Here is a 14529-nt window from a genome sequence, read left to right on the forward strand (position 1 = left end):
TTGTCTGTGCCTGCAAGCACAAGAGCTTTATTGTGATGGGCAGGAGCTTTATGGGGATGGCTAGTAAATACGTCATCGAGTCCAAAAACGTCACTTCCGTGTCCTACCAAACCAACGATATAATTAGTGATGGGAGATCGAGGCTTTGATGAAGCTTCAACACTTTATCCAATACCTGCTTCATTACTCGAGGCTTCACTGACACTCAGTGCTCGAGTAGGGCATCTAGTGGTCAATAAAATGAAGTGCAATTGATTCATGTTTCTGATTGGTTCATGGATTGTTTTGGATTTGATTCGCCATGCACGTTCCTGTTTCACTACATTAGATGATTGTATCTGTTCTAGTGGCTACAATAATAATAATATTACCAGCAATAATAATGACAATAACTACTGAAGAGCCTGTTTCTTATCTGCCATGTCTGTCTGTAACCCTATATACTCTTCACTGATATTCTGTGTTATGAAACATTTAAACGGTGCTGCTACATTCATGAGATGTGCTCTATAAGTACAGACTGATGCAATTTTCACATGAGGCTGGTGCAAATACAGATTATATTATGGATTTTGGCAAAGTATGTCTTGGGTTAATTGGTAAAGAGGGTGTGCTTGTGTAACAGGATATGATTTTTTTTAACAATGTATTAACAGTTTTTGTATGCAGGTACATATATGCATTGCAGTATACCTTACAAGACTTACTCAGTTATGCAAATATTTTTAACCATAATGTGGTACTTGCACGTTAAACAGATCCTCATAAAATAAGGAAATGAAGAGAAAAAGATGGGAAAAAAGAAAAAATGAAATTAACATGTTCTCATACATGCAAATGCATAAATACAGAACAGCTGGTAATCCTGTCATTCCTCTCATTCTGGCAGTTCCACGAGGTTTACATCACAACTGTTCATTCCACCTCATCACTTTCATCTGTTAAATTCATGGATTTCAAAAAAGCAATAAAGGGTCCCCACGCTTTCTCAAACAAATCCTGTCTCCCTTTTCGTACATGTGTCACTCTTTCTAGAGGAAAGGTTATTAACATCTGCCTCACCCAGTCTACTAATCTTGGTATGCAAGTTTTTTCCAAAAAAATGTTGTAATGTTTTTGAATGCAGGAGGCTTGAATCTATTATTATACGCTCACTCTTGGTGTACTTATGTCACCTTGGATAAAGTCCCAAAATAAAGTGAGCAGGGTTCATTGTAATATTTTTAGAAATAATATTCTCTATTGTTTGTTAAGTCTTCCCCCAGAATTTTTTTAACCTTTGGGCAATCCCACATACAATGGTATAAAGTTCCGTTTGCCTCATTACATTTAACACATAAATCTGGGATGTTGCTGTTAATTTAATTTAAGTGGTGTAGTATATGTTCTCAACAACCATTTGTATTATAGCAATTTAAATCAGGTATTGATTGATTGAGTGTGGGCTTTGGTGCAAATCAGTTCCCAGTCCTCTGATGTTATGGCCATCGTTTTTTTAACAGTCGTAGTTACCTTGATATCAGGCAGCAAATGGAAATTATGCCATACACAGGACCTTATCCTGATTGGCTCCTGCTGCAGATCTATCTATCTATCTATCTATCTATCTATCTAGCTAGCTAGCTAGCTATACACTACTAACTGTCAAAGCAACGAACAGCAGCAACAAAACCAACCTACTCTGCGGAAAGTCAGTCAAATAAACGACACTCTGGGATCTCCTATCCCGGAACACACTCAGTCCCGCCAAGTGATTCACAAAACAAACCGAACCAATCGGGTGATTCGAAGCAGTTGAGTGCTTCAAACGTCACTGACGTGATTCAAACGTCACGAGTCACATGACCAAATCAAGCGTCGGCACAGTGGCTCGATACGATTGCTTCATGAGCTACCGCGCATGTGTTGAAGCCTCGGGTATCAGAGGACCATCACTAGATATAATGGTGCTGTGTTGTGTCCCGTGTTGCAACAATAGAAATGATGTAAATAAAACGATATCTTTCTACTGCTTTCCTCTGGACGAAAAGGAGAAGAGAAGATGGCTGACACTGATAAGGTAAGTCGGATTTCTAATCTTAGAAAATACATTTAGCACCGGGAGCTAACGTGAGCTAGCTAGTATTAGCCGCTTGAATCATGTTATCTTTTTATGTTACGAGGAGTGTTTGGGCTACATTACAAAAGAAACTAAAAGTGGTCGAGATTAAAGTCTCTGATAATAAGCTTATACTTTTAATTTATAAGAATAAAGTCTGCCGAGGGAGACTTTTGTCCCAGTTTTGGGGACTTGGACTTGCTTGACCAATCTGCCCAAAATACTCGACTTGACTAGGATATGGGTCTATGTGACTTGGATTTAATTGAGTCCAATACTTGGACTGACTTGCTAAAAATGTTTGGCTAAGATTATTTTAACTGTTATGGATTCATGATTAGTGTAAAGAGATGCGTAGTTATTTACATATGCAAATTAGCCATGTGCTCCCCGCACAAGTTAGCGCTCGAGTGTGCTGCTGGGAATCTTTCCCTTTAAAACCACCTGCCACTCTGTTTGAGTTGTAAGAGTTAAGACCTCGCTTTACCGACTTCGGAAAATCTGCAAAATAAGATGTCACAGTGAAAAAGGTGACCGGTTCTTTCGCTACTGCCATTGTGTTTTCATTCGGTGCACCGCGGCGTCGGACACGGAAGTGGTCCATGACGTCACACTAGCCATTCCCATTGTGCACCAGCAGGCTCCGAAACCCCGCCCACCAATGAAACGGAATATGGAGTCATATTTTCATTTTGGGGGTGAAAACGAAAAAAACGAACTGTTTCCTGTTTTTTTGTTTTTTTGTTCAAAACGAAAAAACGAACCGTTTCCTGTTTTCTTTGTTTTTTGCTCAAAACGAAAAAACGAAAAACGGCTTGATTTTTTTGTTTCTGCTTGTGTCTTTTATTAACCTTGCCAGCAAGTTGATTTCTCGGGATATTTGTGAGTTCACAAGAAACCATCTTGCACCGCTCCCGTTTTCACTGTTTGTACAGAGCCAAGTTGGTTCGGGCCAATCACGCAGCAGTATTCGTGTGTGGGGCGGGATATTCGAGTGTGAAGACAACACCAAGCGCCAGTAGATCAAAACAAACATGGCAACGGAGGACAACGATCGTGTAGATGCTGCTATTAAGTCAGTTTTAGCTGAATCTCCTATCGCTTCTTTGAAGGAAGAACAACGAGAGGCGCTTTGCGCATTCCTGGATGGTAAAGATGTTTGTGCTTTTTTACCTACGGGTTTTGGTAAGAGTTTAATCTACCAATTGGCTCCGCTCGTTGTGAAGATCCCGCGATTGGCTAAAAACAAACCTGTCAGAGGCGGGACATACTGTTGCATTGTCTAATCTGTGCCTCTTTCCTCCGAACGGATTTACATGGAGCGGTCCCAGATTGATATTGTGGAGTACTATCAAGTACTACACAATTATTAATCTGGCTATTGCCAGGTTAGTCTTTTATAGCCAGGAAACAAACTGATAAAACGTACCTTGTCCGTACCTTGTCCCTCCGCTGAAGGTTTTCTGGGTGTGTCGACTTATAAATAATAAAACCAGATTCTTCAAGCACAAGTTTTCCTGTAGTGGAAAGACTTCCAATCGCTCAAGGACCACAAGGAACTCTCCTGTCAGTGAGTAAACGGTGTGTCTCTTTCAGTTTGTGTGTGTTAGTATAGCTGATAATAGTAGTTTCTATGTACAAACGAAACTGTATTTCTAAAACCTTCCACAGTAAAGTCTGACAGCTGAACACTTTCTTGAAGGGGAATTAACAGAATTCCTCTTCTTAAAAGCGTATTTACAGAATTTAGTCTTTTGGTATTTTTGACAAGGCTGCTGTCTGCTCCACTGCATTATCATCCACGTATGGTATGTATGTAAAATGTATTTAATCCTGTGTTTACTGGTAATAGCTGTAGTTATTCCTCTGTAGTCAGAATCTGCAGTTCAGTGTTGTTTCACTTTAAACGTGTTTTTACAAATACACACGTGGACAAAATTGTTGGTACCCCTCAGTTAAAGAAGGAAAAACCCACAATTCTCACTGAAATCACTTGAAACTCACAAAAGTAACAATAAATAAAAATGTATTGAAAATTAAATAATCAAAATCAGCCATCACTTTTGAATTGTTGATTAACATAATTATTTAAAAAAACAAACTAATGAAATAGGGCTGGACAAAAATGATGGTACCCATAACTGAATATTTTGTTGCACAACCTTTTGAGGCAATCACTGCAATTAAACGATTTCTGTATTTGTCAATGAGCGTTCTGCAGCTGTCAACAGGTATTTTGGCCCACTCCTCATGAGCAAACAGCTCCAGTTGTCTCAGGTTTGATGGGTGTCTTCTCCAAATGGCATGTTTCAGCTCCTTCCACATATGTTCAATGGGATTCAGATCTGGGCTCATAGAAGGCCACTTTAGAATAGTCCAACGCTTTTCTCTCAGCCATTCTTGGGTGTTTTTGGCTGTGTGTTTTGGATCGTTGTCCTGTTGGAAGACCCATGACCTGCGACTGAGACCAAGCTTTCTGACACTAGGCAGCACATTTCTCTCCAGAATGCCTTGATAGTCTTCAGATTTCATCGTACCTTGCACACTTTCAAGACACCCTGTGCCAGATGCAGCAAAGCAGCCCCAAAACATTACTGAGCCTCCTCCATGTTTCACCGTAGGGACAGTGTTCTTTTCTTCGTATGCTTGGTTTTTGAGTCTATGAACATAGAGTTGATGTGCCTTACCAAAAAGCTCCAGTTTGGTCTCATCTGTCCAAAGGACATTCTCCCAGAAGCTTTGTGGCTTGTCAACATGCATTTTTGCAAATTCCAGTCTGGCTTTTTTATGAGTTTTTTTCAGCAGTGGTGTCCTCCGTGGTCGTCTCCCATGAAGTCCACTTTGGCTCAAACAACGACGAATGGTGTGATCTGACACTGATGTACCTTGGCCTTGGAGTTCACCTTTAATTTCTTGGGAGGTTGCTCTGGGCTCTTTGGATACAATTCCAACGATCCGTCTCTTCAATTTGTCATCAATTTTCCTCTTGCGGCCACGTCCAGGGAGGTTGGCTACTGTCCCGTGGGTCTTGAACTTCTGAATAATATGAGCCACTGTTGTCACAGGAACTTCAAGCTGTTTAGAGATGGTCTTATAGCCTTTACCTTTAAGATGTTTGTCTATAATTTTTTTCCGGATGTCCTGGGACAATTCTCTCCTTCGCTTTCTGTTGTCCATGTTCAGTGTGGTACACACCTTTTCACCAAACAGCAGGGTGACTACTTGTCTCCCTTTAAATAGGCAGACTGACTGATTATGAGTTTGGAAACACCTGTGATGTCAATTAAATGACACACCTGAGTTAATCATGTCACTCTGGTCAAATAGTTTTCAATCTTTTATAGAGGTACCATCATTTTTGTCCAGGCCTGTTTCATTAGTTTGTTTTTTTAAATAATTATGTTAATCAACAATTCAAAAGTAATGGCTGTTTTTGATTATTTAATTTTCAATAAATTTTTATTTATTGTTACTTTTGTGAGTTTCAAGTGATTTCAGTGAGAATTGTGGGCTTTTCCTTCTTTAACTGAGGGGTACCAACAATTTTGTCCACGTGTGTATCTTTAGCTGGACATAGTTAAACACTCATTTCATCTCTTTAACCAGTTGCTCTTTTTCAAAATGTGTCAGTACTTTAAGAGTGAAGACAAAAACAGCAAACATCCTTGCATGGATATACATACTTAGCCAGTAAAACTGATTCAGATTCTAACTCTGATTCTGAAAAACCAACATCAAGTTTTTAGATTAGATTCTTTTATTTGTCACATATAGTACATGTAGTATGGTAGTGAAATGCAGCGACTGTCCACCAGGCTTTAGAAATAGAAAATGTTCAACTGATAAAAAAATATAAATAATACTAAAAATACGAGATAAACTATAATATACAAGAACAACCAGGTAAAATGGACATATTTATGGTTCGTAAACAGTGAGATCGTGGATGTTAAAAAGTGAAGATGTGCATTCACACAGAGAATGTGCAGTCTGTGTGATGTGTAATGTTGACATATTTACAGTTATGTGTTTGTGGTTCTTGTTTGTGAGCTGCTGACTGGAGGTTAGAGTTGACAGTCCTGATGCTCCTCCTGGTTTTTAAACATTAATTTCTTCTCAGTAAACTGTTGCTCTTTTTAGAAATGTGTGTTTTACTCAGCACTTAGAGAGCAAAGACTAAAACAGTCAGTATCCTTGCATGGATGTACATACTTAGCCAGTAAAACTGATTCAGATCCAGACACTTTACACACTGTGACACTTCACACAAACACTTTTAGAAACTTACATTTTGTACTTTGTATTCTTTGTTATTTCTATTTTACTACTAACCTCTGTGTAACTGTGTATTTTCCACTAACCTTTGTTTATTGTTTGTTGTTCTCTGGCAAAATAATTTCCTCTGTGATAAATAAAGTATATCTTATTTTAATTCTCATTCTGAAAAAACAACATCAAGTATCTTGAGTTTTGCCACTACATACCACCAGAGCAGCTTCATTTCTCCTTGACATTTATTCTGAAAATTTCTGGAATTCCACTGGAGGGAAGAAACATATTATACCAGAAGATATTCCTCATTTGCCATTTTGATGATGGTGGTAAAGAGTGCTGCCCAACTCATCGGTCCAAAATCTGCCATAGATGCTCACTTGGTTTGAGATCTACTGACTGTACATGATTCACATCATTGTCATCAAAGTGACCCTTCATGCTCTGTGGAACCCCAATCAGAGTAGAAGTGCTTCATAACAGGATAAAGACGATGATTCGCAACAACTTTGGATCAATTTGCAGTGATGCTTCCCTTTAAATAAACAAGTGAACCCAAATCCTGGTGGTAAAATTCTCCCCACAGTTCACCAGAGCCACCAAATCCTTTCAGTGTTGGAATGAATGGATTCCTTTCATTTGTTGCCCATTTCTATATTCACAGAAGATCAAAGAAACTGATCAAACTAGAGAACAAAATATCTACGTTTGTAATTCAACAACTAATGCTCTGTGCTTTCTTTGTTCCAGAAACAATGGCATCTCCAAGCCCCCTAGCTCAGGCCAACACCAAATTCTCTCTGGCTTTGTTAAAGAACCTCGGCGATAATGACAAGACAGCAAACCTCTTCTACTCCCCCTTCAGCATCTCTTCTGCCCTGGCTATGGTGATGCTGGGGGCGAGGGGCAACACAGAAGCGCAGATGTCAGAGGTACAGCGCACCTTCACCTACACAACAACTGTCTTTGGTAGAAGTAACAAAAGAACATTGATAGCACTACAGGTGGGTGCGCCTGGATCAGTCTGGTTTTGAGGCAGAGTGTGTCTTCTGAGTTTACCTTTACAATTACTCAACATCACTTGAAGACAAACAACACTTAACAGTAAAGCTCCATGATGGGAAGGCTTTGAATTTGATATGAATGGAAGCTATAGAGGAGTTCTGAAGGTGTGAAGCCTCCATTCTGTATGAATCACCAGTTTTGTCTTCCGCTGTCAGCAAAAATGACAAAGATCTGTTATGATCCTGCTCCAGTTCCTGCCCTTCTTCCTCCTTTTTCCTTCTTTTCCCCATTTCTGCTCATCTGTGTGTGTCTTGACTTGTTTTTCTTTGGCTCCCTCTGTCTGTCATCTCTCCCTCCTGTCATTCTCCCAGTCACTCACCCTCTTGCATTGCCAGCTGATTACCCAAATGACTATCAGCTGCAGTGATTGCTGAACTCACCTCACCTGTCGACAAACTCTCTATTTAAACCCCACTCATTGCCTAATTCACATGTTGCTACAGCTTCTGTCCCCCACAAGACTTACTACCTCTGGATTGCTTCTGTTGATGGACTTGTCTGCTTTCCCCCCTTTGTGGATTCCCGTCTCTTGGACTCAGTTGTGCTCCTGTCAGTTTTTGGGTTTTCCCCGTTGTAGTTTCCCCTGGTTGTGAGTACCCTTTCTGAGCTTAGTTCTTAGTTTAATGATCTTCCTTTTGAATTCGTAGTGCTTTACAGTGTTTGTAGTTGTAGCTTGGTTTGTTTTGATTTTCCCCAGTGCAGCCCTCCCTTTATGTGTTGTTTTAGTTTTCTGCTTTAATAAACCCCTTTTCTGATCACACCAGTTAGGCTGTCTCTTTGTGTCTGCGCCTGGGTTCTCCAACCCCCACCGTAACAGATCTGTTCTTTTTAGAGTCCTGCAAAGATTTGAGGGCCAGTTGTGTGTTGTGTTACTATAGGAACATGATGGAAAACATGGAGGTTTAAGGGTAATAAAGATTTATGTACATTGAAGTAATCAGTACATGTTATCTGTTAGCATTATGTGCAGCAGAAATGTCCACTTGTCTGTCTGGCTGGGCTTTGTTGGTGAGTCCTTGTCAAAGTTGAGTCATTCCTTTGAAATATGGGTCACCTTTAGAGCATAAGGGCAACTATTGCACCACAGACATGCAGGGCAGTTATCTGGAATGTAGGTGTTACTAGACATTGTGCAAAAGAAGAATGTTTCCTGACGTTTAGAGCACAGCCACACCCACATAAGTCAAACAGGTAGGACAGTAAAGGCTTCATTTGTAATCTATGCTGGGGTAAAGAAACAACTCCAGTCATTAGAAATGATAATATTGACAGCATTTACAACATAAAGTTTAAAACCGTAGTCATTCCTATGAAATGAGTCACCTTTAGAGCATCAGGGCAACTACTGCACCTCAGACATGGGGGGGCAGTTAGCTGGAATGTAGGTGTAACTAGATATTATGTAAAAGAAGGCTTCCTTTTTTTCAATTTGTCTGCATCTATTCTCATTGTTTAACTCCACATAAGGGGTGTCAACATTTTAAGAGATTGATGCATATTTTAGTCTTGCAGCCAAATATTTTAATATTTAGTGTGTGTGACCATCACCAGCCCTCCCTGAAAGCTAAGCTGACATTCTTTATTAGAATTATGATAAAAATTAGGAATTTGGTCCAGGTTTAAGACTATTTCTTTTCACTTTTAGCTCTCTGCCAGCTGTTGCAAGTAAGTTTTAAAGATCAACTTACCAGCAGTTGTAAAAGGTGTTACCCAGGAGCTCCACAGGTTGAAGTTCATACATTGTAACTGACAAATGTACTCAGTGTTGTGAGTACAACCTGACAACATTGTTGGGTGTGATTATCTTCAGCTCCTCTTCTTGGAAAAGTACAAAAAGTTGTGGTTGAATATGGCAGTGCAATTGCTCAGAATAATTCCTGACATGCATGTAGGGAAGCTGAGTACATTTACAGGTGATTAGTGTATATTTGAAGGTGATATTTGGATTATTATAATATTTAACTCCAATCATCATCTCTCTGTTTCTTTGTGCTCAAGCTGAGACTGTCCCACAGCTGTATAGAAGTGTAAAAGTTGTTGATTAAACTTTTCTCTGCGTATCAAAGTTCCATATTTAATTTCTATTTTTGCTTTAATAAACCTTAGAAGTCTGAATGTGTGTTTTTGAAAGTGTAGTTGTTGGAAATTCTCCACCCTGATGCTGACTGCTTGTATCACTAATGATATATCCTCTAGTGCAGGGGTCTCAAACATGCGGCCCTCGGGCCAAAACCGGCCCTCCAGAGGGTCCAATCCGGCCTGTGGGATGATTTTGTAAAGTGTAAAAATTACAGACAAGACATTAACTGCAGATTATACTTTTGTAAAACTGTAAATTTCCAATAATTTCGAGACCTTGACAAATAGTTTATCACAAAGTAAAATACTGGATTGTTCATTGTTCTTTTGTTGTTTTGTGTCTCATTTTTGTAATATTTTGTCTTAAGTTGTTTTTGTCCTTTTTTGTTTCTGTTTCTGTTTTTGTTGTTTTGTTTCTCATTTGTCATTTTGTGTCTCGTTTATGTAAAAATTTAGTTTGTGTTTTCGATCATAAATCATTATTTTGTCGTTTTATCGCATTTTTGTGATATTTTGTTTTTGTTTTTTTTCCTCCTTTTTGTGGTCTGACTTTTACCATTTTAATCATAAAGTAAAATAGTATATCATTCAGTTCCAGATATCTGTGACTAAATGTTGTGTTCCTTTGTAGACACTCTGATCTGTTAGTTGTAATGTGTAAATGATAAACTGAGTCATAATTTTGCTGAAATTGAATTTGTTTTTCTTAAGAAATTCCAGGTTGTTCGTAATGTTTTGTAAAAAGATCATTCTTTAATTCCTTGAACATTTTCAGAACATACTTTTTTGCACATCCCTGCTCTAGTTTATTAAAACTCCATGTGAACATGTTAGTGAAGTTGAAAAGTTGATTTTCACTGCAGGGAGTCTTGAATTAAACAATAAATATGAGGGGGGTTGTACTGTAATGTAATGCCTGTGGAACTCAGCCCACATATCAGGATGGATGGAAACTTATTGCACACAACTCCAGACAAATGACATCCAACCTAACAGTCAGCACGACCACCTGGACCCCCAGGTTCTCTGTTTTACCAAATTGTTTGTTAATGTAGCCCTGCCACAGACTGGCGATCTGTCCAGGGTGTCCCCTGCCTTCGCCCAAGTCAGCTGGGATAGGCTCCAGCACCCCCCACGGCCTTTATGAGGATAAAGCGGTGTATTGAGAATGGATGGATGTTAACACAACATGTGAACAGCTCTACTCTGATGCTGGTTGTCCACCATCATACGTAGCATGAAGCACCAATGACAGTTACAATTCCACTACTTGTCACGCAACGGGGCCGGTGAACCCAAGCAGCAGGCAGACAGATGAGTAAAATAAGGTTTATTAAAGAAAATGACAAAACACAACTATAGGGACAGGAACTAAGGCAGCGAGAAAAAAAACCAAATAAACTAGGGCTGTGATCCTTCAGGACAAAAATATAACAAGGCTGAGGAGAAGTACTTACAAACAGAGGAACTCAAACAAAGGGGCAAACATAAATTGAGGTAATCCAAGGGTAGAGTCCAGGGGGGAAAATCCAAGAAGGGAAAAGGCAGAAAGGGTCCAAAAACATGTGTAGTCCAGGTGGGGAACAGGGGCAATGGCGGTGTGTCATGACAAACAATGAACCGGCAAAGACTGAAGGAAAATGGCAGAGCTTAAATAACAAGGGAAGGGACCAGGTGAATTGGATTGGGCTGATTGTCACAGCTGAGAGTGATGAAGTAATCAAGTGACAGAGCCAAGGGACAAGCGACAGGGAGAGAGACAGAAGAGGAAGACGACAGACAGAGGGAGACAAACACACAAACCAAAACACACACAGACGGTCAAAATTTGAGAAAAGGGAGGAAAGGTGGAAAACAAAGGCAAAAGCCAGACCATAACCATGACACTACTGTTCAACAGTTTGGGGTCACCCAGAAAATTTACTGTTTTCCATGAAAACTGTCACTTTTATTCATGTGCTAACATAACTGCACAAGGGTTTTCTACTCATCAATGAGCCTTTCAACACCATTAGCTAACGCAATGTAGCATTAGAACACAGGAGTGATGGTTGCTGGAAATGTTCCTCTGTACCCCTATGGAGATATTCCATTAAAAATCAGCTGTTTCCACCAAGAATACATGCACTGACATTCCAACCCCCCCCCCCCCCCCCCCCGACTACCTCAAAACCGTCTACTGTGAAATACAGACTATTCTAATGTGCAATATCACACTGACCATGCACTTTTATTCTTTTTAACTGTTTTAACTTATCCTTTTTTGTGATTTTTATTACATGTATCTTGCACTGATGGAGATGCTCTAAATCTCATTGTACTTGTGTATAGTGACAATAAAAGGCATTCTATTCTATTCTATTCTAGAATAATCATTTACTGCATTAACAATGTCGAGACTGTATTTCTGACTAATTTAATGTTATCTTCACTGTAAAAAAAATGCTTTTCTTTCAATAATAAGGACATTTCTAAGTGTTCCCAAACCTTTGAACAGTAGTGTATAAAAAAACAAGTCTCATCACTTAGTAGGTAAGATGACCATCATTCCAGTGTAATATATTGTAATATGCATGTTTGTAACAGGTGTCTACTTTGTCCACAGTGTCTGAAAACCGAGGCTTGTAAGGCTGAAGTCCACTCTGACTTTGGTCAGCTGCTGAGTGAGCTGAACAAATCAGACGCTCCGTACGCCCTCAGTGTTGCCAACAGACTCTATGGAGAGCAGTCCTACCAGTTTGTTCAGGTGTGTGTCTTCTTTTTTCCAGCATATGTTCTGGGTATTCACAAACAGGGTTTGGTTATGCTTATGTTTCATTCAGCTAGCATGACTGAGAAAAGCAGAGAGGAATGTTGAAGCGGTTTAAGAAGCAATGATGGATATGGGAGTGGACCCCAGGCCAAAATACAAGGAAAAAGTAAATTAATGACTGTAAAATACTGTTTTATCCACAAGAGCTTTTAATTCTAGTAAGATGAATCATGGGGTTCACTTAAAACTTACAAATGTGTTGTTTGGTTCGATGGATTCCAGGAGTTCTTGGGAAAAACCAGGAAGCACTACAACGCTGAGCTGGAATCTGTGGACTTCATCACTGACTATGAAATAGCCAGACTCAAAATCAACAGCTGGGTGGAGAAACAAACACAAGGTGGATCAACACACACATTTACTGTGTGTAAACTGACCTGCAAACCTCCTTCTGTCCATCTGTCTGTCAGTCCTGTGTTGGTTTAAGTGCAGAAAGAGCTATATTTGCAGATATTTTAATACAAACTTACATGGATGTAAATGGCCTGACTGAGCCATGAGGGACATGAAGAGGACCTGTGTTGCTTTGGGTTTGAATGGCGGAGTGATGATTTGATCAAATTCTATTGAACAAAGGCAGAAACATTTCATTTTGGTGTGTTATGTGATAAATAGAGCTGGAAAATGTTAACAAAGTGACAAACTTAAAGTATACTATTTTATATTTTACCAAATGTGACATTGCTTCACTTGCATCAATTCTGTTCACCAGGTAAAATTAAGGATGTGCTGGCCCAGGGTGTGGTGGACGACATGACCAGGTTGGTGCTGGTCAATGCCATCTACTTCAAGGGCAAGTGGAACAAGCAGTTTAAGGAGAGCTCCACACGTGACGCTCCATTTAGAGTCAACAAGGTAAAACTGCAGCAGAATGATGATGTGATTCTATTTTGTAAAGTCAAGCTTCAGTTCTGTCTTCACTGTGTAACAGATTTAAAACATGAGATGCAACATCATGAGATACTATCAACAGAATGATTTTGCAAACTGCATTGAAATTGATGCATGTTTCAGCCCTTCTGTTCCATGAAGTACAGCTGTTTCAGAGAGGTCATAGCAGGCATATGAAAGCCCCCAACAGGAGTGTCCATTCTGGGTAATAGATCTCATGGTGTTTGTATCAGTCAGAGACAGGCCTTTTTATTGGTCTAATAAATGTTGTTTTATCCACTGACAAAATATTCACCACAGTAAAAAAAATAAGAGTAAAGACACTGAGTAATAAACAGTGATTTGTTCAAACAACATTTAGAGGTGTAGGACCATCAGGTGGCCGAAACACAGCAAAACCAACTGCAAAGCAAGCCTTAATACTAGATCAGATTTTTATGATGTTGGTTAACTGGAAAAAATGGAGTTAACATTGGTAGTGGTTTGTTCACCACCTGATCAATGCCACTCCAAGTTTCATAGGTTTCTCATTCCTCATGTAGGCAAACAAACCTTGAAACATCCATCCATCCATCCATCCATCCATCCATCCATCCATCCATCCATCCATCCATCCATCCATCCATCCATCCATCCATCCATCCATCCATCCATCCATCCATCCATCAGCTTTGCTTGTTTTTAGTTATTGGAGGTCTTTAACCTCTTATCCAAATGCTTCCTCGGTTCTGACTGACTGGTTGGTGTTTATTTAAGGCCACCAGTGGTTCATTACTCAGCCAAATCCAACATGAATAAAGATTTGGTTAAACTGGATGTCTGAGCTGCAGTCTATGTGTCTGATAGGTGGTGTCAGAGGCCAACCTCTCTGTTTATATACGATCTTTTCAGTTCAACATAGAAAGGTTCTGTGATAGAATAAGTCCAAACATCCAGAACACTTAATGTAGCTTTAAATATAGTGTAGAATATGTTAAAGAGTTGTAACCAAAGAAAAACAGTGGTTCCACTGCATGAAAGTTTGAATTATGGTGCAGCTGTGGCCACACTCAACAAATGCCTCGATGATTACACCCTGCCATGCACTTCTGCTTCTGATGAGCAAGAGATTCCAACTGGTGGAAAGTTTCAGGTTTTGTGGTTTTTCTGTTTCATGTTTTCAGAATGAAACCAAGTCCATGAAGATGATGTACCAGAAAACTAAATTTCCTTTGACCTACATCCCTGAAATGAACTGCCAGGTAATTCATAATCAGTACAGTCCATCAGTCAGTATGTCTGGATAATGTGTGTGGGTTTAGTTTTTTCATGT

At 39.5% G+C, this 14529-nt stretch overlaps 1 protein-coding gene and 1 long non-coding RNA gene across 11 annotated transcripts in view; one reads left to right on the forward strand and one right to left on the reverse strand.

Moving 5' to 3' along the window:
* The window catches only part of LOC127531400 (leukocyte elastase inhibitor-like), a 203738-nt gene that overhangs the window by 116330 nt on the left and 72879 nt on the right, over nucleotides 1–14529 (forward strand). For 3 of the 10 annotated variants that reach the window (XM_051940697.1, XM_051940681.1, XM_051940689.1), the window contains exon 2: nucleotides 7121–7302. The exons of 3 other annotated variants lie outside the window; for them this stretch is intronic. In XM_051940697.1, coding sequence (XP_051796657.1) covers nucleotides 7126–7302 — 177 coding nt within the window. In that variant the 5' untranslated portion in view covers nucleotides 7121–7125. Of the gene's footprint in view, nucleotides 1–3563; nucleotides 3680–7120; nucleotides 7303–14529 lie in introns of those variants that run through there. 4 more of the 10 variants (XM_051940696.1, XM_051940683.1, XM_051940698.1 and 1 more) reach the window with 4 other exon arrangements.
* Nucleotides 1–14529, reverse strand: part of LOC127531402 (uncharacterized) — an 82076-nt gene that overhangs the window by 14939 nt on the left and 52608 nt on the right. The window lies entirely within an intron of this gene.

This window comes from Acanthochromis polyacanthus, chromosome 20, assembly GCF_021347895.1.
Source record: "Acanthochromis polyacanthus isolate Apoly-LR-REF ecotype Palm Island chromosome 20, KAUST_Apoly_ChrSc, whole genome shotgun sequence".
Classification (NCBI taxonomy): domain Eukaryota; kingdom Metazoa; phylum Chordata; class Actinopteri; family Pomacentridae; genus Acanthochromis; species Acanthochromis polyacanthus.